We start from the raw sequence: 23,405 nt of genomic DNA on the forward strand, positions 1-23,405 counted from the left end.
AAGTGGGTGAAGGGAGATGTCAGACAGGGCAAGATATGACAAAATACCAATTTATAAACTATCAAGGGCTCATGAGGGAGGGGGGAGCAGGGAAGGAGGGGAAAAAAACCCTAATGCTGGGGGTTTAAGTGGAGAGGAAATGTTTTGAGAATGATGAGGGCAAATGCGCTTTACACAATTGATGTATGTATGGATTGTGATAAGAGTTGTATGAGCCCCTAATAAAATGATTAAAATAAATAAATAAATAAAATTAACTCCAGTATAATTTTACTCAAGTGTGATACTAATTATATTGTTTGATGGTTGCTGTGTTCTGTTGGATCACTTATCTTTGTCCTTGGTACACATATGTTGAGTTAAGGTGAGATACTATAGGTTTGCTTTGAGGAAAAGTTCCTCCTTCTATGCCCAGATTAATCTTTAATCACCAATATCAACAAGATTCCCCAAAGACAAATCCACAGTCAGAAAGTGATTCTTATACATACTGACTCTGCATAGAGTTTCCGAGGCTATAAACTTTTATGGGAGCAGATAGGCTCATCTATCACCCAAAGAGTAGTTGGTGGGTTTTAACTGCTGACCTTGGGGTTAGCAGTTCAGTGCTTACCAGACAGTGCCACCAGGGCTCCTTAAAAGTAAGATTAGGAGCTTGCAATTATGTTTTATCTCTCCTTTGGGTTAAGACCCTGAAGCATTTTGGCAACACATGGAGAACTTATACATTCAATGTACATAATCCTGCATTGAACCATAGATATATACAAACCATAGATATATGAATGGATTTTGGACTCTCACTCAATTCTAGCCCCAATCTAAGAACAATTAGTTCACTTTCTTTAATTTGAAAAAATTTAAGCAATTTTATTGGAACTTCGTCCACATATTATACAATAGTTCAGTCATAGCAAGAAGAGTTATACAATGATCACTACAAGCAATTCTGGGACATTTTCTTCTTCTTGCTTGTACTGATTGTTATTCATGTAATTATTTTTTTCAATTGTGGCAAAAATATACACAACAAAACATCTATAATTCAGTGACATTGATTATACTCTTCATATTGTACCACCATTATTGATATCCCTCTGTAGATTGTTCCACCACCATTAAAATAAACTCAATGGCCCCTAAACAAAAACTCTTCCTCCTTTACACATGGTAATCATAGATCAAGTATCCCCCTCACATCAGTGGAGCTTTTCTCCATTTTTTTGGGGGGGAGGTTTGCATAACTCCTGCATAGTTGCCCTCATGAAGAGAACATTGAAGATATGAGTGCTATAGCAAAGTGTGGTGAAGAAACGAGATGGTATCCGGCTAACAGAAAGAATTGGATGGGATCTTAAAGACTTGTCTTAAAATAAGCAGCCATCTAAGTGAGGCATCAACTAAGTCCACATGGAAGACGCAAACCAGCCTGTGTGATCCAAGAATTGTAATTACAAAATCCAAATCAGAAGGAGGGAATGGTATCAGAACTTAAATTGTGAACACCTGGTTTGCAGAAGGTCATTGATGACAGTGGGAGCCCCATATCCATTTGCAGTGCCTCTAATGAATTCCCTCCAAACATAGTTGAGGGATGTGAATCGCCTTGAAAAGACAGAAAGCATCATAGCCTCAACTATAGTATACATAGTTAGGTTAAAGTGTAATGTCTTATTTGATCTCCCTTTCAATCCATTTAAGAGTTCTATCACTTTTTTATAACGAAGAAGAAATACATGTGAATTAAGTGTCTGGTGAATCCCTTCTGACCATTGATCAAAGTTGCAAAAAGCTTTGCTATCATGCAAAGTGCATTGAAAAGTGGATATAGTGAGGTTAAATTCTAACACTTTAAAATGGGTCAAAATGGAGATCAAATGATAAAGTTGTTCTTGTTTTTAATATTTTCTGGGTTTCTAAAAATCATTTTATTGGGGGCTCATACAACTCTTATTGCAATCCATACATACACCAATTGTGTACAGCACATTTGTACATTCGTTGCCCTCATCATTCTCAAAACATTTCCTCTCCACTTAAGCCCTCTCCATCAGCTCCTCATTTTCCCCCTCCCTCTCCGCTCCCCCCTCCTCATGAACCCTTGATGATTTATAATTATTATTTTATCATATCTTACACTGTTCGACGTATCCCTTCACCCACTTTTCTGTTGTCTGTCCCCCAGGGAGGAGGTTATATGTAAATCCCTGTAATCGGTTCCCCCTTCCCACCCCTCCCGGTATCGCTAATCTCATCACTGGTCCTGAAGGGATCATCCATCCTGGATTCTTTGTGTTTCCAGTTCCTATCTGTACCAGTGTACATCCTCTGGTCTAGCCAGATTTGTAAGGCGGAATTGGGATCATGATAGAGGGGGAGGAGGAAGCATTTAGGAACTAGAGGAAAGTTGTATTTTACATCGTTGCTACATTGCACCCTGACTGGCTTGTCTCCTCCCCGTGACCCTTCTGTAAGAGGATGGCCAGTTTCCTGCAGATGGGTCTTGGGTCCCCAATTTGTACTCCCCCTCACAATGATTTGATATTTTTTGGTCTTTGATGCCTGATACCTGATCCCTTCGACACCTTGTGATCCCACAGGCTGGTGTGCTTCTTCCATGTGTGCTTTGTTGCTTCTAAGTAAGATGTTTATCTTCAAGGCTTTAAGACCCCAGATGCTATATTTTTGATAGCCGGGCACCATCAGCTTTCTTCACCACATTTGCTTATGCACTCATTTGTCTTCATCAATATAGGTGCATTCTTTTAGAGAGCAATTCATTGACTTTCAATGGGTTTCCAAAGCAGTAGGTTGACACAACATTTAAAGAACCATAATCCTAAAAACCAAAATGAAGAAACCTAATTCAACAAGGGTTAAAAGATTGTGTTAGTCAGATTTGACTAGAGAAAGAAATTCATAGACAGTCATGTGTATAAAAAAGAGTTTTACATAAAAGAGCAATTGTATAATGAGAAGACATTCCAGTCCAGTCCAGATCAAATCCATAAGTCTGATATTAGTCAATATGTCCAATACCAGTCTATAAATTCCTCTCCAGACACATGCAACACATGTAGTGATGCCGAATACAGGATGATCACAGGCCAGTGGGTGGAAAGTCTATTGGATCCAGTGGTAGTAGAAGCATCTCAGTGCTGGCAGGGGTCTCCATGTGACTCCTCCAGCTCCAGGGCTCTGACTCCATCAGCATAGCTCCATGTGACTTGTCAACAGAAATGTGTAGCAGAGAGCCTGAATCTGAGTCTGGCCTCCAGTGAGCTATTTATTTCCGTCGCGCCTCCAAATGAGGTCATCAAGCTGCGACCTGATTGACAGGCTAAACTCCACCCTTTCACTCTTAATAGTCTCAAATTGACACCAGCTTATGTAACTACCACGGAGATTAATTTAAACTGGCTCCAGCCTCTGTCTTCATCTATTCTCCCTCCGTATATCGTGCCCTAGCTAGCTTGTCTTTTCCTATGCTACCTGCGCATTCAGCGTCCTTGCCTTTGTTCCTGCCATTCTCTCTGTCTTTAGTACCCATCTCTGCCAGGAAAATGACTATGCATGCCTCGGTCACCAGCTCAAGTGGCACACCCTGGTGAAATGAGTGATCTGTGCTTGTAGGAGAAATAGACTGTGCAGGTGTGAATGTGGTTCATCACCCATCACTCTTGCTTTTTGCCGACTCACTTCCACTGGCTACATCACTCTTATGTAGCACCTCCAGGGGGCGGCCCTGGCCATCTGGAGTCCTGGCATAGGGTCACTTTGGTTCATCAAGGCTGTAAAAACGACTGCCTCCCACACCACAGGGTCTGGAGACTTAAGTCAGCCTCTTGAGGCTCTCCTCATAAGTGAACTCCTTAATAGACGTGTGTTTTTATCTCTCGGCCCTCTCTATATTTGGAGGTAAATTTAGAATCTATTGTCCATATTGTTGAGTTAATTGGTGAGCTAGCTAGAAGGCTCAAGACATGGCTGAAAAGAGAGGAATTCATGGCTTTACTCCCAGCATCCATGGGAGGAAATCTGGGTTGGCCAGCAGCCTCTACGCCTGTGGTTCTCAACCTTCCTAATGCCATGACCTTTTGAAACAGTTCCTCCTGTGGTGGTGACCCCCAACCATAAAATTATTTTCTTTGCTACTTCATAACTATGATTTTGCTAGTTATGAATCGTCATGTAAATATCTGATATGCAGGATGTATTTTCATTGTTGCAAATTGAACATCATTAAAGGATAGTGATTAATCACAAAAACAATATCTAATTATATATTGTGAGATATTTATTTCTAATTACAAACAAATGAAATGTTGTCTTGAAGCATGGTGTAACATGGGTAACAGTCTTCACACCGGGTACTCAAATGTGGGCGTATCTGCGTGTGGGTGGACCCGTCTAGAGACAGATAGAGGAGCAGTGTCTTGGTTCCTAAGACCATGAGAAATATGTGTTTTCTGATGGTCTTAAGCGACCCCTGTGAAAGGGTCATTCAAACCCCATGGGGGTTGCGACCCACAGGTTGGGAACCACTGCTCTATGCAGAAACGTCTGGCCCCGTATGTTTGGTGTATGTGGACCTCTGTGTGAATGCAGGGAGGCTGCCAAAGCACCAAGAGGCACAGCCAGTTGTGGGAAATCACAAATCATTCTACGTGTGGGAAAGAGAATGCTACCAGGAGAATGGTAGCAGTTGTGGAATGACTGCTATTTTAAGTGATTCAACTGGCCACTAAAGCCCATTTAGCTGCTTAAGGGTGTCTGAGATCAGTGTAAGAGGAATTGCAACTGAAAAGAGACATGGGACAATCTTGTGTGTTAAATAGCCCCCACAGCGCATAAGGTGAGCAGCTGGAGACACTTGCTTGCTCATTGGTAAAACAACATAATAATAAAGTGCGGGTGGGGGAAGGGAAGCACACCAAAGGCTCCATGGGTCTGCAAACCTAGCTTATCTGGTGGAGTGTCTGAGTGATGAATAAGTCTCCTCCCAGAAGGCACTTGGCTTTACTCATGCGATGGGCTGGAAGTCTGCAGTTCTGTCTCATGCTCTGGCTCTTGATTCTGCTGTTGCTGCTCCTCCTGTGATACTCGTGGGGGTCACAGTTCTGTTTCATGGATCAAGGAGGTTCGGTGCTGAAAAATCCTCTGGTCCTGAAGACACTCTCCATTCCTGGTTCTTTCTTGGTGAAATGAGATTCCCTGTGCTCCCACCAAAGGACATTTGAACCAAAATGTTCCCATGGTCTGAAACTCTTCTCCCCCCAGATACTAATATGAATAATTTCCTCACCTCCTGCAAAACTAAGCTCCAATGCGACCAAATGACCACTCTATAATCACCACCGTCTCCTCTATGCCTGATCTCTTTACTCTGTGATTTTGTCCCACAGCACTTAGTACCTGCTAACACACTGTATTGTTTACTTATACTTTGTCTGCATTGGGCTTGTTGTTGTTAAATTTTTATTCTGACTTGAATGGAAGCTTGCAGAGCAGATGGAGTTCCCATCCCACCATTCATGAACATTTCGTTTCGTGACATTGATTGTATCCCCACAATGTAACAACACTCTTCCCACTTCCTCCCCGTGTGTACTGTTCCCATTCATCCTTGTCCATCCTTGCCTTCTGAGCTTTACTCTTGGGCAAATGCTGCCCTTTGGATCTCATACGGCTGATTGTTCTAAGGAGTGTGGGCCTCCCTGGTGTTGCTGTTCACCCTATATGCCTATTATTTAGCAGCTAAATATTCGGCTGTAAGGTGAACAGCGAAATAAATGGGGGTGAGTTCTGTTCGAAGCGCAATGAGTGACAAAGGGCATTAATCTCCATCAGACCAGTACTCCTTTATGATTTTGTTTTGTTCTACCTTTGTATCCCACCTCTGTCTAGGACCATCTATTGTGATCCCTTTCAAAATGATCAGCAGGGGTATTGGGGCATCATTTGAGTCTCCAGGTCAGAGTCTGAAGCTCATGTGGCTCATTAGTCCTTTGGACTAATTCTTTACACATGTCTTTTTCTCCCTTCTTTCTTGTATGCATTGTTGATGGTCTCTCTCCTCTTTGCCGAAATGTAGCAGACTTTTCAGTCACTACGGTGGAACCGAAGCTCAGAACAAAGTCTGGTAAGTAGTTGGCGCACAACAAATATTTTGTGGTTAGATACATAGTAATGTTTGCTATGTTCTTCTGTGCCTTCTTGAGATTTTTTTACACTTCTGTCTCTTAAAAATGTGAAAAATATATCTAACAAAACACTTATCCTTTCAACATTTTTAAAAACATGTAGGATTTGGTCATGTTAATTATGTTCATCATGTTGTGCAGTCCTCGGTACTATCTGTCTTCAAATGTCTCCATTATCTGAAAAAAATGTTCATCTTTCCTTTTATTTTAAAAGCATTATCATTCACACTTTGACTGAGAGTACACAGAACATCCCTTACATTAGCTGGTGTTATCTACATTGTACATCCCAGTGACACAAAATGAAAAGAGATGAAAAATAATTTTAAAGGATTTTCCTACCTAAAATTATAAAACTAAGTGGGAGTGTAGTTTTAAATCTCTTCTTTCCTTTCCCATTCTTTTGGCTGAGCTCCATTCATTTAACATCTGCTTTTCTTTGTACATGCCCCTTTTGTGAAAACCATCACTCTGCTGGCATCCACTCCAAACCTCACAGTCCCTGCACCTCCAGTCAGCAAGTGTTCAGACCTCTTCCTAAAATCAACACAATGGATGGATGTATGGATGGATTGTGATCAGAGTTGTATGAGCCCCCAATAAAATGATTTTTTAAAAATTCTCTGGAGTTGATCACCATTAGAGTTCCCTTCTGCAAGGCCAAATCTTCACAAGTCTGACGTGAGGGATTTTAATTGATTTTCTTCAGTTTTCCCACCTTAATCAGTGGTGATAGCTCACCAGCTGAATCAGGATCATTGCTCTTGATTTCATATTCCAGACTGAACAGAATGCAATCCAGATCAGAATCAGCTTTCTGCAACATCAGTTCCGGTTTGTTGACCTGAACCTCTATGTTGAATATCTCCATCACTCTTAACAGAAACTCAGTATTAAGCAAGAACTCCTCCATTTCCCCTTCATACCACCCCTGGAAAACTAATAAGCTTTGGTCATTATAGATTAGCCTATGCTAGATATTTCATATAAGCAGAATCATAAAATATTTATCCTTTTGTGGCTAGATATTTCATATAAGCAGAATCATAAAGTATTTATCCTTTCATTCAGCATAATGTTTTTGAAAGTTCAGCCTTTCATGGTATGTATCAGATATTCCTTTCTCTTAATGCCTAAGTACAATCTATTGTATGTATATAGTACCCTTTTTTGCTGATCCATTCATCTATTGATGAGCATATATGTTGTTTCCACTTTTTGGTTATTGTGAATGGCTCTGCAACAAATATTGGTGTGTAAGTACCTATTAGTATCCCCTGCTTTCAAGTCTTTGAGGATAAGCCTAGGAGTGAAATTGCTGAGATATATGGCAATTCTATGTCTGACTTTTTACCATCGAACTTTTCCACAGTGGCTGTACCATTTCACAATCCCCAACAATAGATAAACATTCCAATATTGCTACATTCTCACCAACATTTGTAATTTTTTAGAGTACCTTTTGACAAAGAGCTGATCTATCAACCTTTGATCAAAGAGTTGATGACCTTTGAAATGCAGTTGCAACGTGTCCTTGGGTCCAGTATATTTGGTTGGGTTATCAATCCATGGTAGTTACATAATCTGTTGTCAATTTGAGACTATTAAGAGTGAAGGGGTGGAGTTTAGTCTGCCAATCAGGTCACAGCTTGATGACTTTATTTGGAGGTGCTAAGGAAATAAATAGCTCACTGGAGGCGGGACACATGCTCACTCCCTGCAAGACATTCCTATTGACAAGATACATGGAGTTATGCTAGAGCCTGGAAGCTGAAGGTGCCCCGTGGAGAACCCTGCCAGCACTGAGATGCTTACACTGCCACTGGATCCACAAGACTTCTCACCCTCTGGCATGTGATCTTCCTGCATTTGGCATCATTGCATGTGTTTCATGAGTCTGAAGAGGAATTTATAGATTCGTATCAGGCTTATGGACTTGATCTGGACTGAGCTGGGATGTTTTCTCAATATACAATTGTTCTTTAATATAAAATTCTTTCTTATACACATATGAGTGTCTATGAATTTGTTTCTCTAGTCAACCCAGACTAACACAATGGGAATCTCTTTGGTATTTATGGACAAATTTGCATTCCAATCAGGATTTTTCTCAATGCACAAATCCATTCATATACATTCTAATCTATCAAAGCATCCATGTATTTAAATAATAATGGAGCTCATTATATGGTCCTATTGGTTGTGCAGTTTACTCTGTGACACTGGGCACGTTAACTTCTCTGAGCTACAGTTTCTGCATTCACCTAATGAGATTACCAAAATATCTGTTTTCTAGTTGTGGGGATCGAATAGTAGAGTGGGAAAGAATTCCAAATTGTGTTCTCTGGTTTACAGAGAGGAATCTGAGACTCAGAAAGATTAAGACATTGTGATTCAAAGTATGACTCTTTATGGGGCTGGTAAAGAATATTAAAAGTATTATGGACTGCTCAAAAAACAAACTTATTTTGGAAGAAGTTCGGCTTGAATGCTCCTTAGGAGAGAGGAAGTCGAGTGTTTGTCTCATGTACTTCGGACATGTTATCAGGAGAGACCAGTCCCTTGGTCAGAAGGGACATCGTCCTTGATAAAGCAGAGGGGCAGTGAAAAAGAGGAAGACCCACAACAAAATGGATTGGCACAATGAGTTCAAACATAACAATTGTGGGAACGGTGTAGGACTAAGCAGTGTTTTGTTCTGTTGCACATGGGGTTGTTATGAGTTACAATGGACTCAATGGCACTTCACAACAACATTCAAAGTGTGGACCATGGTCAGAATCAGGCATCACCTGGAAGCTTGTTAGAAATGTAGGATGGCAGGCTTCAACCCAGATATATTGAACCAGTGTATGCATTTTAGCAAGATCTCTGGGTAAATCCAAATGCACATGAAAGATGAGAGACATATGTGAAGACTTGCTGGGCATCACACAGATGGCCAACTCATTAGGGGGCCGCCTCTCTTGATTCCTATCTATTATGTGCACATGTGTTGTTTGTGGGTAGCTCTTATGGATTCCCCAACAATTTGTGTTATAATCCTACCCTCAGATCTGTAGTCATAATCCCATTTGGGAATAGGTTTTCTTGGTTATGTTAATGAGACAATATGCTTGTAGGATATGTCTTGAGTCGATCTCTTTTGAGATATAGTAGGAGCAGATTAAGCAAGGAATCAAGGAAGCAGAGACGGAGGAAGAGAGGTGCCACAGCATATGAAGATACCAAAGAACAAGGATTTCCCCTGATATTTGACAGAGAGACAAAGCCTTCTCCGAGAGCAGGTGCCATGAATTTGGATGAATGGGCACAAATACGGATCTCTCTCTGGCAATTGGCAGGTAGCTATCTCCAAAATGTCTTGGCCTAGAAAAGCGAGTGCTTCTAGCGCCTCATCAGCTTGTTGAAACATTTCAATTGGCATTCTGTTAATTCCTGGAGCCTGGTTTTTCAAGACTACTCCTCTCAAACCCATGGCTCTATTGCAATCGGGATAAAATTTACATTCCTCACCGTGGTCTATAAGTAGAGTGATGGCAAAATCTATCAACCAAAGCCTATGTTGGGTAAGCCAGAACACAGATGCTATGAGGACTTACATGAGCTCTCCTCTTACTGACCACCTTACTGCTGCTATGCCACTCTGGTCCATGCTTGCTCTCCAGGGCCCATCCTGCTTTAGCTGTTCGTTCTGCCTGCAATACTCTCTTCGCTCTGAAAACTGCCTACAGATCTTCACGCAGATGCCTCCTCATTCCTTAAGACTCTCCTTAACTGTTATCTCACTGTGCCAGACCCCATTAAATAGTTGACCCTCTTCCTGTGATCATCCAACAATGATTGCATCAGTATGTACTTTGACAGGGGTTCAAAAGAGATCATGCAATAAGGGATATCATTGCTGATGTCAAATGGATCTTGACTGAAAACAGAGAATACCAGAAATACTTGTGTTTTATAGATTATGCCAAGGCACTGGACTATGTGGATCATAACAAACTATGGATAACCAGGACAAGAATGGGAATTCCAGAACACTTTATTGTGCTCATGTGGAATTTGTACATGCATCCAGAGGCAGTTGTGCCAACAGGACAAGGGAGTATTACATGGTTAAATAGCAGGAAAGGTGTGTGTCAGGGTTGTATCCTCTCATCATACTTATTCAATATGTATGCTGAGCAAATCACCAGAGAACCTGGCTTATATGAAGAATGTGGCGTCAGGTTGGGGAGAAAGGCTTATGGACCTGAGATACGCAGATGAAAGACAATCTCGCTAGCTGAAAGTCGGGAGGACTTGAAGCACTTGCTGATGAAGATCAAGGATTGCAACCTTCAATATGGACTGCAACTCACTATAAGCAAGATCAAAATCCTCACAACTGAGCCAGTAGGTCACATCATGATAAATGGAGAAAAGTTGAAGTTGTCAATGATTTTGTCTTGCTTGGATCCACAATCAATGCTCATGGAAACAGCAGCCAAGAGATCAAAAGACGTATTGCATTGGGTAATTCTGCTGCACAAGATCTCCTTAGAGTGTTGAAAAGCAAGGATATGCTTTGAGGAGCAAGATGTGCCTGACCCAAGGCATAGTATTTTCCATTACCTTCTATGCATGTGAAAGTTGGGCATTGAATAAGGAAGACCTAAGAAGAATGGATGCATTTGAATTGTGGTGCTGGGAAAAATATTGAAAGTATCATGGACTGTCAAAAGAACAAACAACTCTGTCTTGGAACAAATATTCCTGAGAGGCAAGGATGGCGTGACTTCCCCTTACGTACTTTAGACGTGCTGTCAGAAGGGACCAGTCCCTAGAGAAGGACATCATCAACCTTGGTGAAGCAGAGGGACAGTGAAAAAAAGGAAGACCCTCAACAACCTGGACTGACACAATGACTGCAACAATGGGCTGAAGCATAGGAGGTGTTGTGAAGGTGTTGTGCATAAGGTCGCGATGGGTGCCACTCAGTGCCACTTAACAACACAAGCACAGGTCTGTGACCTTCACCATTAAGCCGTACTGAACCCTCCCCACTCTTCACCTTTGGTTGCCCCCAAGAAGGCACCTCATTTGGCCATGACCTGGTGTCCTTGGACTTTTGAGGAATTCTAGAATCCAGCACTTTTTCTTCTTGTGTCAGCTTTTGCAAAAGACCTCCGGGGTAGAGGTCACATGAGGTTTTCCTTCCAGTGAACTATTGCCCACAAAGAAGTCATAGTGTATTTACAGAAAGGAAGAGAGAGGGCACAGAGAACAAACTACAAGCAAGGCCAGGAGTGTGCTAGGGTTGGGAGAGAAAAAGGAGGCACAGATGCTAATCCGTAGAGGTCTATTTGCCACCCAAGGATTACTTAAAAGCCCGTTTTAAACAGCTACTTTCTCAGACAGCTAGGTTTTTTCCCCCTTAAAGATGCCATGTTCTATGACTGAATTTATTTTGGAGATTGACTTTCAAGTCCCAACTCACCTTATCTCCGGGTACAAACCAAAAACCTTGAAGAGGAAGCCAAAGGTTTCAATACTCCTGCTTAGTGTTCTCTAAGGAACAGGTTGATGTCACAAACACTGCGTGGCCCTGGCCAGGCAACTTGACTGAAATGTAAGGGAGGTCAGTGTTTGGCTTGGTTCGTGGTTGAGACTCTCAGTGGTAATAGGACACTGCAAAGCTTGTAGAAGAGAAAAGAGAACAATATGAATTCCCTCCTTTCGCATCCTTCCTGGTCACAAATGCGCGTCTTGGTGTTCTTAATGAATGTAGAAGAGCCCGTGTTGGTTCAGTAATGAAAGTGCTCCGTTATTAATCAAAAGGTCGGCAGTTGGGACCCAGACCGTGGTGCTTAGGGAGAAAGACTTGGTGGTCTGCTTCTAGGTGGTCTGGCTTAGGAATCCCTGTGGGGGCAGTTCTACTCCGTCACGCAGGGTCACCAAGAGTCAAACATCTATTCAGAGAGCATCTAAGGACCACAATGAACGTAGTCACTGGAAGCTAGGAGCTGCCTGGATGACAGAAGTACGGGAACCCTACTTAGGACGGACTTGAAATCAATGAAATTGTAGTGATTTGTATTTGCTATTTGCAGTCAGTAAGCTGACACACACTGGCCCTCTAGGACAGAGAAAAATTGCTCCCTAGGATTTGCAGGGCTGTAAATCTTAACTCGCTGGTGGGGTTGAGCTGCTGACTTTGAGGGCATCATCCCAAGACATGACCCATGATAGTACCAGAGCTCCGATTAAATCCTAATTTCCCAGTCCTCCCCAGAGTCTCTCTCCCAGAAGCGTTATCAGACAGTATTTTACAGGCAAGGACTTTATGGGTTATCCTTTCTATTAATAATTATTTCACATGGGCGTCAATGACTAACCTCTAAAAATAGAATGCCCTGCTTCCATTTAAAACCACTCCCCTGTTCCACTAAAGAGCACTTTCTTTTCTTCTTCTTCATTTTCTTTTACGCCTCTCTGTTGATCAAGCTTTACTGTACAACACTGGTTTTTGGGCTTCCAAGCATGTTGTCCTCTTGGCTTCAGCCTTCCTCCAAGGAAAATCCAGGAGCTACTTGCTTCAGCTTGCAGGTAGAATAAAAACAAAAGAAGGCAAGAACTGTCTAAATTTAAAGCGCTGGAAAATCCAACATTTTATTTACTACATTTTGGTGACTACATAAATGCGCGGACATTTTAACACCGGAACGCAGGATGGAATCATCACTTGCTTTTTTTTTTTTCCTTTTTTCTTTTTTCGCTTAGCAAACACAGCAGATGATATTGCACGGCATCAAGTGAGAACAGTAGCGAAACGGAAAACAAAACACAAATAAGAGAGAGAAGACGGGAAGAGAAAGAAAGCAACCTTACTTAAATGCAGTACAGGAGATACTCAGAAACAAACTGGGATAAAGCCGACTGTATGACGCTCTTTGGCGCTCCGCACAGAAATACAGGAGAAGCATTGGACGGAGAGGGAGAGGGAACATATAGCAAACAGCCGCAATTGGGTACATTAATCATGTAGTCTGAAATACTGATGCAACGTCGAAACTACCACGCCTTTGGAATTGACACACACAAAAATGATAGCAACATGAGTCATTTATCAAAAAAAAAAATCTTCTAAGCCCCTCATGGTTAGATTTTTACTTAATTATTGTTTCATGTGTTTACCCCTCCCCACCCCCACCCACCCCCTTTTTTTTTTCTTTCTGTTTTCATTGCTAAGGAAGAACTCCCTCTGATCTTGAAAGATTTTTCTACTCTATGGGTCTTTTTTAAAAATTATTTTTATTAGATTAAAAATTTTTTTTTATTTACCTGATGATTGTCTTAGGCACCCTCCTTATATAATAAACCATCAAGCTAACTTGAACGTAGAAACAGAGTCCAACTCAAACAGTAGCTAAGTTCAAAAGGCAGACTGAAAATTGTAAGGAGGGAGGAGGAGTCTAAATGAGTGACAGATGGGTTGACCACAGACGGGACAATAAACACAGGGAAGTATGAAGACAACCACCAAAGCCAGTGGAAGACAATGTTGTAAAGTTTATTGTTGTGTTCTTTCTTTAAAAATACGGTTGCTTGGTTCAGACGGCAAATCTAGAATTCTAAAATGAGCCCACAGTGATTATGTAATAAATGCAGAACATACCACCCCCACCCCTCAAAAACTAAAAAAAAAAAAAAAAAAAAAAATCAAAAGCAACATAGAAACAAAAATGAGACAAGGTGAATACAGCTCTGTTCAGCATCTCATTGCCGAGCGCGTGAAAGCCTCTCTTCCTCAACCGGTTTCCTGGGCTTTCTAGAACTCACTGCGCAGACAGCATTTGTATTTAAACCAAATGAATCAGTCAATGCTTACCAACAGACCACGGAATGATCTGGCAACTCGGGCAGATTTATTGCCCTTTTAAACTACATGACGACTATAAAAGTGTCCCCACCCCAAAGACCCCTGCAGAAGAAAACGAGGGATACACTCTTGGGGCTGAAAGCAAAAGTATTTACATCTATGTAATTGAACGAATGTCTTTCAGCAAAACAAAATGCTGGGCAGGCTCTCTCCTGAGCAGGTCCTCGTTGGCTCGGAGCTGCCCTGCAGCAGGGCCGAGAGTCTGGGTGGTCTGTGTAAAGGGGTCTCCCACTGTCCCTGTCTCTCGAGGGTGGAGAGGAAGGCTGGCGAGCGGACGAAAAGCGAGAAGACACAAACGGGTCTAGGGTAGATTAATCTGCGGGAGGGGCTAAGAGGAGGGCTGATATTTGAGGATCATTTCTCCAATCTGAGACATGATGGGGTGGGGGTTGGCTGTGGGTCACACACTGCAGATCTCGAGAGACAGATGGGGAAAAGAAAGATGTCAATTTGAAGCATCTTCCTTAAATTAGATTGACAAGTGGGCCCAGCAAATCAGGCTTGGCTTCTCCTGTGGGTTGGCCAGGCGGGCAGTGGCTGGGTCCACTGGGATCCGCTTCCATTTGTTGGGTCCGGCCTGAGACTCCTGTCCTCTCTGCTCTACGAAAGGATCTGTGTCGTCAAGGTTCCAGAAATTTGATAAAACTCAAGAGCGGGTTTCCTAAATTCAAGTTAGCTTGTCTTTTCCGTTTTAACATGCTTTTATTCTCGTATGGTTCAACTGGTTAAAAAAAAATAAAATAAAATGGAAACGAAAAAATAGCAAACTATCTCACGAATGCCAGTGCTTTGAAACATGAAACAAATCTTAAATGCTTTGGAATTTCAGGTCTCACCTGTCATCTTTTCTTTAAAAAAAGTAATAAATTAAAGGGAAAACACAAGTAATATCTTTCTTCTCAGTGAAAAAAGAAATGAAAAGACTACCTGGAAACACTCATTTTGGCATGTACAAGAGTTCTGAAAGGGGAGGTGGAAAGGGAACCTGGCAGTGTTCACAACACACACAGAAGTGGGGCTAAGAGAAAGCGAACGCTACACCCTGCAGTCAAGGGAAGCCCTTCCCTTCAGCGCCTCTTAGCCTCAAGAACAAAAAGATTGTAACATAAAGCTTGGGACATTTCGATTCTACTATGTACATTTTTAAAACTACACAGTCATAAATTAAAGCAGTGATTAAATAAGCTCATATAAAAGGTAATTAAATTAAAAAAATCACAGCACATTCGAGATAAAAATAGGAACCAGTTTCACAAAAAAGAGATTATATATATATATATTTATATATAGTTTTGGTTTTGTTTGTTTGTTTTTTACCCTGTGGAAAGAAATTTACTACAAAACATAAAAACTTCCAAAGGAACCATCAAAATGAAAATCCTTTCCTATTCCATTCTTGCTTCTCCCCCACCCCACCTCACCCCCCCTTTTTTTATACAACCCTTAACCCACTTGGGGGGACATTTCGAGAAATTACGTCTTCCTTGAGCATCATAGTGGTTCTGCCAAGAACACAAAACCTTAACCCAAAGAGGGAAAGGGGAGGGTAGAGAAGATCCCAAGCATCCAAACTACAAAATAAATAAGAATTATAAAGTTTTCTTTGAAAAGGAACCTTAAACAATTATCAAACTAGTAAATTCTGCCTTATCACATAGACTCTCTATACAACATAACCCTAAAACTTTATTACTATGAGGTATTTGGAGGAATTGGTAAAGAGATGCACGGCCTGCCTGTGAAAGGGGACTCTTGGGTGGGGAGAACCTTGAAGGGAGGGGGGACAAGGAGGAGGAGCTTTGGTTTATCAGCAAGAAATTGGGGCTGGGGAGGGGGAGTCATCCTTTGGTATCAAAGAAAGTTTCATTGCATGGTTGCACGGAAAAAAGCACCACGGTGAATAATTATTCCTTTTTTTTTTCTTTTTTCTTTTTTTTTCATTAGTGGCCTTTCTAAGAGGCTGAGGTATTCAAAGAGTCTAAGGTGAGAGAGGTCAACAGCGGTGTAACACTTTGGTTTAAGCAAGGCACTCTTCCTAGGAGTTTACAAAGTTTGCAACATGTTTGCCTAGAGATTCACAAGTAGAGCTAGCAGAAATAAGAGGAGTATTTCCTAACGTTGTTGTGATCATTATTATTAAGAATGAAGACAAGTTTACACACTGAGTGAAGAGTGAGGGGTGGGGGGGTGGGGGAAGGGGAAGGGCGGAGTTCCCTCTGCAGACCAAGGCCGTGCATGAAAATATCTTTGGTAATCTTTGGTATCATCAATGTGATTAAAATCACCAATGGAAATCGAGTGAGGTAGCGTCTTTGGTTCACACTATAAATATTAGATTTTACACTTTTTTTTTCTTTTTCTTTTTTACATGTGGAAGTAGCTATTTCTCTTCTTCAGTTTCTTTGTCCTTACTCCTTAGGAAATAGTTACCAAATGCACTGTAAAGCTAACCACACCACAACAATAATGCAGAAGGCCAAACACACGTCCCCAGACAGCCTCTGGCTTTTTTGAATGCACCCTAAACGACTAGATAGAAAAGGGAGAAGTGCTTTCTCTTTGTTTGCTAAATGCATAGTTTTCATCCTCTATGTACAAAGCAGGGAGGATGTTCTTTGGGGAAATGCCTTTAAAGCTCAATGTGAAAATGCCCGAGACTCTTTGGTATAGCAAAATTCTTGCATTTAATTTGCAAACACGGCCATTCACCGGTGGGAGCAAAAGGAGTGGGAAGGGTCCAAAAGTAGCGTGGTGCTTTTATTTTTTTTAATCTCTTTTCTGGAAAATTATTATGTTTTTTTTTTGCCGTTGTTGTTGGAGGGGGCAGGTTCAGTTAGACTTCTAGATTGACCCACACGCTTTCTTGGGTCTTGGTGGTCTTGTTCAGCGGCCGCCGGGAACCGATACACTCCGTTCCTGACATCTGGAATCCATATACCTGAATTGTTGCGGAAGCCGGGGGGTGCGTGGTGTGTTCACGCATCACACCTCCCCCTCTCTTACTTGCTGCTGGGGGGTGGAGGGGGCGGGGAGACGGAGGGAAGGGGGGAAGCTTCCAGTCATGAGAGGATCTGAATGATTGACGATAAAAAGCAGGCTAGTTTCCATTTTACAAAAAAATGACAATAAAAACAGTATACTTTGAAGGGCAGTTTTGGAACAAGCAAACAGACAAACAAGAGTGTGAGTTTTGGTGACATTTGCTAAAGAACTGGGAAATGGCGCGTGATCCTCTCTGTTGGAGGAGGGAGGGTAAAAGGCCCAAGCTCCTGGCCCTCACTGAATCGTACAGTAACTGATGGAGCATTAAGTAAAGAATCAGTCGTCATGATGGGGAAGCATATTGCTTGTGAAAGGCTAAGCTTGCCCGTTATTATTTCTTACAAAAAAAATTAAAAAAGCAAAGATTGTGAGTATGCTGAAGTAGTCAAGTAAAAAATTGCTTTCATCAGGCTCTGATTTGTGCCTCTGTTTTTATGAGAAAATATATATCTAGGCCCTGAAATTGCATAATGGGTGCAAATTCAATGCTGGTATGAAAATTATCTTTGGTGTTAGCAAGTAGGGTTACTGGTTATTTTTCAAAAGCTCTATTATGGCGGGAATGATTTAAAACGTAGGAATATTGAAACCATGTCTACATAGTACTGAAATATTTGGCTGAAAACATAAAATGCAGTTGGTATAACTGGAGGGTTATTAAGAGTGTAAAAGCAAAGCAAAAACAAGAACAAAACTGGTTGTGAAAATACAACTTGTGTGTTTTTTGGGGGGGGTGTATTGGATTTGGTAAGATGGTTGTGCAGACACATCTTGAATTTCCCTGCATGTAAAATGCTCATGCTTTAAATGAATAAGGCTTTCCGCCCTCCTAAATTATAAATCCACTCTCTAACTGTTCTCCCTCTTCCCACCCCTGCCCCTACATGTGTAGAGAGGAGAGACATCGATAACTTTTTCCTGTTTGTTTCTGTCTTTGCTAAGGTGATCCTTTTAGCAACTCTTGCAGGGTGGCTATTTAAACGGTCTCTTCTAATAACTGAGCTACAATTGTGCCATATGGAGAAGGGACATTTTAAAAGCTACTATTCAAAGAAAATACTAAGCCGAAATGTGTCAAGGCAAGTGGGTGGGCTATTTCATCAAAGGAGGAACCTTGGTTTCCATAGCTCATTCTACAGCGGACATGAAGGAGACAAGAGAGTCCAAGTTTGTTGGGGTTCGCTTCTGTAGGGGCCGTCTCATTAAGACCTAGACCAGATGCTGACATTTGATCTTAAGGTACTAGGTTTTGTTTATTTTCCAGCTGTTTTATTGGATGTCAATAATCAACTCATCGTTGAGATATGATTTAATATTTCTGCTCCCATGTGGTAATTAGCGATAAGTACCCATTTCCCTACCTAACAATACAGAAAGCATCCATTTATATGAATTGCAATTCAACTGAATTTAGAGATAGTTTTTCTGGGAACCAAGTGATTCACTTATGCTCCATTAGAGCAACTTTGTTATCGGATTTTTATTTTAATTTACCTTCTATTGCCCTGGGATTTGGGAAATATAGGAATCTAAACCTTTGTATTTTGAAGTTCGGGTCTAGCTTGTTCGTTTTTTTTTTTTTTAATCAGTCCCTGTAAAGAGTGAGTGGAATCTGTTATAAAATCTCCAGCTTAATGCAGTAGCAAGAAAGAATGTAGCACTCTTTGAAGTCTGTGCTTAGTGAAACAAATAGCTTACTCTCCGTAGAACCAAAAGCCTCGTCCTGCATCAGGACCCGGTCTTTTTCCTTTGCAGTCCCACCAATTTCAATATGACGAGGTTTCACCTGATGTTTTATTGATGTCCAACTCTTAAACTATCTGAGATTGGCAATAAAACCAGCTTGGCTACAAATACTGGGTAGTTCATTTTGGAAATGTTGGTCAGCTCACGTCACTTGTGTGCGCTTAAGGTATTTTAAAAAGCTGTTTGGTGCCAAATGCATAAAACGAATTGTTGGTCAAATGAATCCAAGTGTGGAGTCCTCTTTTATGCTTAACCTAAAAAGCATTACTTTGAATAACCTCTAATTCAGTGATCTGCCCTGTTAAACTTCCGTTTGCTCATTTGTAAATAGGATTCTACTTTGGAAGGGTGCCCAGGTTTTCTCCCCTCTGAGCAGATTGTGGGATCATGTCTGTCTCTCGAAGGGATGCCTGGGCCTCATCGAGTGGGCCATCTACATGCGCAGGGACACAGCACGGACCTCTCGGTAACTGCTTCCCCGAAGCTACATTCTTTCTTGCTACTTCTGAAAACGAATATTTCAAATGCTTCAAGAATCATAAATGATAGTCATGAGTCTGTGTCATGTGTCTTACAGCAAGATCAGTTCATACGTATAATTTCACATAGTATTTTGTGTAAAAATAGCTTTGGTTATTAAAAGCACTGCAATAAAATACCTGCACTATAATATTGTGTTCTTTGGTACCTAGGTAAGGTTTTTTTTTCTTTTTTTCTTTTTAGCGGATGGACTCTTGTTTCATTTCTTAAAAAATATCTGAACATTTCTTAACAAACAAAGAGAATGCACTGGTTTAGGCGTCATTCAAATTTTCTTTGCTGGGTTTGAATCTGCATTGGCGTAGGTGGCGGACATGGCAGGTTCAAACTAGACGGGCTAGGCGAGCGCAATCACACTCTTACTCCATTGAACTCAGACAACCCCAAACTATGTTGGCTGTACCCTGACAGCACAACGCTTCCTGAAGACCAGCCCTGCCTAAGTTCGTAACCACTGGTGGTGGTGGTGGTGGTAGTGGCGGCGGCGGCGGCGGTGGTGTGTGTGTGTATACACACGCGTGCCCACGCGCATGCACAGCTTTGAGACACCATACACTTCCCGGCGTGGTGGACTAGATGAGAAAGTCTGATCTTAAAAAGATGTCCATTCAATGGCTCCAAACCACGCAGGAGCCAAGCACAAGAGAGGAGGATCATGGATTGAACGCGTGAGACCCAGTGGTGGTTTCCCCCGCTCATCAATTCCCTTGCCAAGTCGTCGCCTGCTGAAGCGTGTGTCTCCGAACAAAGTCAGGCTGCAGGTGAGCGAAGTCTTTGGTTTCTTTGAACTATAAATAACACTTTGTTTTCTTCTTCAAATATTTCTAAGTATAAACCTGCTGCTATATTGAGGTCCTGGTCTTTAAATTTTTTTGTGTGTTTAATTTTTATTTCTTTAAAGCTTTTCCACCGAGGTTTCAGTTCGTGGTCATTCCTTCATGCTTTGGTACAAGTGCTTGAGGAAGAAGACGAGTTGCCTGAATTGGAGCTGCCTTCGTCTTGCCACTTATCCAGACTCCTCCTCCGCGCATTCATGAAGAAGTTGCTGACAGTGCTCAGCTCCAGCCCCAGCTGCTGGGAAATGGTGATTTGTAATTCTTTGGATGGGCGCTTATTTTCCTTGAATATTGCATGGAGAGTTCGACGCTGGACGTCTGTGAAGACCAACCTGGGCTTTTTGGGCGTGTTGCCTCGATCCTTCCCGTGTTCTTGCTCTTTCCTTTTGCATGCTGCAAAGAAACAGAGGCGGCGTTAGAACACATTCCTTGGGAGAACCTGAAATAGAAAGGCAGAGCCACAAAAATGGATTAGCCATTTTCCCTGGTCTGCTCTCGGCATGCTGACCTCGGGGGTAAGCACCGTGGTGACCCGGGAGAGAAGTGTAATAAAGGGATGGAGGACTGGGAGCCCCTGGGAGTTCTATGAGGCTTGGGCTTGGACCTTGACCCTTTGCTTTGATGAGCATCTGCTCTTTGTCCTCAATTAAGCTTCCCTGGACCTCTGATGCCCCAACCATAGAAGCAAGGGTCTGGCTAGATGAACACATCTCTTTGAACTTCTATTTCTCCATCTGCAAAAAATACATACCTTGCTGGGCTGTGGTAAGCCTATGGAAAATCATATATGCAAAAGTTTAATGCCTCATTTTTCTCTCGCCGAGCAGCTGGTGGTTTCAAACTACTAACTTGTGATTAGCAGCTCAAAGTGTAATCACTAAACCACCAGGCTCTTTGATGCACTATAAGGGAGAAAAAGATGATTGTAAATACCTTTTTATCTGTGTATTATACACACGTGTTATTATGCCATTATATCATGCACATTTTAAAACAAACAAAATATAGACAACTTCAAATGAGCGAAATAGAACTTCTCCTATACAGATGTACCAATTTGCTCAAGTATGAACTGCACTCAGCACACTTAAAGGCCCACTGGTCCAACGACTAATGATAAGAGTAGGGATTTCCTCCCCGCGAGGAGAAGGACATCTGTGAAGACAATAACTGGGTGAATGGTTCCTGGGGATATGGCAGGGGAGGTTGGAGGGAAATGGGGAGCTAAGAACAATGATTCCAAGAATGAAGAAAATGTTCAAAAGCTGATTGTGGTGATGCTTGTACAACTCTTCTTGATATGCTGGAACTATTGAATTATGTGATATGTGAATGATATGCCAATAAAACTGTTGGGGGGAAAAAAGAGTCTGGATTTCTTAATAGACACGAAGGAGACCTTAAAAAAGAAGGTTTGGGGTGTTTTGGAATTGCTATCTTTTATAATGCATCCCCTAAATCACTGGTCATACCTCTCACTTATTTATTAAATGCCCAATTCCCTTAGAGCATGGAGCTATAGATACTGCATCACTGTATCGGGTGAGATTTTCCCTAAACAGGGTCCCACTTTGCAGGAGCCTATGGCCCTCACTGGGCAACTTGACTGATTCCTCCAGAAAAATGGCTGACAACAGTGAAGTCAACGCCAATTAGGTTGCGTCAGTCCATGTTAATCTAGCTTCCTTGAAGACTGGTACCTATGACTGGCTGAGTTAGCCATTCCCATTAAAAAATGAACACAACACAGTATATTGTCTTAAAAGAACCCAGTCTACTAGTCATGTAAACAAATACTGCATGAGTATAAAAAGAGTGTGTGGGATACTGCCTCTCCTTGCGGATATTGAGGAAGCATGGGAGAGGAGGAAGTGCTTAAGTGCGGCCGTAAAGGATGAATAGGAGGCTTCCGATAAGAGAAGCGGGAGAGACTCATGTTAGTAGAGAGCAGCATTGGTGAAGGGTTGAAAACTTGGTTTTCAAGAGGGGATGCAAGGAGGAAAGCTATGGGAGACATGAAGTTTCCTAGGCAGACAGTGCTTGATAAGGACAGGGCTTACTAATCACATAATAATGGTGAGGATGCCACAGGACTGGGCAACATTTCCTTCTCTTGTGTATACGTTCACTACGAGTTGGAACTGATTGGACAGCACTTAGCAACAACACAGTGAGCCCTGAGCAGGAGGCATGGGGAAGCATGAAACACAGCAAAAGCAGAGCATAAGCATGGTGTGAATAAAGGTTATCTGAGGACTGGCCCCTTGTCCACAGTAAGCAAGAAAGAGCCAAGTGTGTTTCAAGAACTATGAATTGTATACAACGTTGGAAAGTATCCCATAGACTATGAAGTTGTTGATATAATTTTATTCATTTCGTTGTTGAGAATATACATAACAAAATACAACAATTCAGCGGTTTCTACACGTGCCGTTTAGTGACATTGATTACAGTCTTTGTGTTGTGCAATACTTCGCACCCTCCTTTTCTGTGTTTGTTCTCCTTAATTAACATAAATTCATCAGACCTATAGGTTCCTAGCTGATCTTTCAAGTTGTTGTCCTCAGTATGGTCCCTTATAGATAATTCTCAAAAGAACATAATGGTCGAGGCAAATATTCTTTACCACATAAGCCAAACGACTGTTGGCTTTTACTAAGACTTCAGGGGATATTTTTGATTTAAGGTTTAAATATTATCTCAGCCCAGTAATTTCCAGGGCTCGCCCTATTGTCGTGGCTCATGAAAGTCTAGAGTCCACAAAAATAGGAAGTTTTAGTCTGCATTTCCCCCCTTTGGGTAGGGATTCTTCGCTGATCAAAATAGTCAATAATGGTAGCCTGCCACCACCCAACTCTTGGTTACATGGCAAAGAAGTTCATTGTTCACAGAGGCAATTAGGCGGACACTCTCTGCCATGGAGCCAATACTGGTTCACAGCGACCCTCCAGGCCAGGGGAGAACTTCCCCTGTGAGTTTCTGAGACGGTCACTGCTCATGATTGTAGAAAATCCTATCTTTCTCCCTTGGAGTGAGTGGTGGTTTTAAACTGGGGCTCTTGAGGATGGCGGTGCGACTTGTATCAACTACGCCACCAGCATGCATTCCACATCAGAG

At 41.8% G+C, this 23,405-nt stretch overlaps 1 protein-coding gene across 1 annotated transcript in view; it reads right to left on the reverse strand.

Annotated features, from left to right (window-relative positions):
- Positions 1–18,368: 18,368 nt before the first annotated feature.
- ONECUT1 (one cut homeobox 1) overlaps positions 18,369–23,405 on the reverse strand; it is a 47,033-nt gene continuing 41,996 nt past the window's right edge. The window contains 1 exon segment of the mRNA XM_004709435.2: positions 18,369–20,681. Coding sequence (XP_004709492.2) covers positions 20,389–20,681 — 293 coding nt within the window. The 3' untranslated portion in view covers positions 18,369–20,388.

This window comes from Echinops telfairi, unplaced genomic scaffold, assembly GCF_000313985.2.
Source record: "Echinops telfairi isolate 266 unplaced genomic scaffold, ASM31398v2 ScPeMD7_8;HRSCAF=38, whole genome shotgun sequence".
NCBI classification, from domain to species: domain Eukaryota; kingdom Metazoa; phylum Chordata; class Mammalia; order Afrosoricida; family Tenrecidae; genus Echinops; species Echinops telfairi.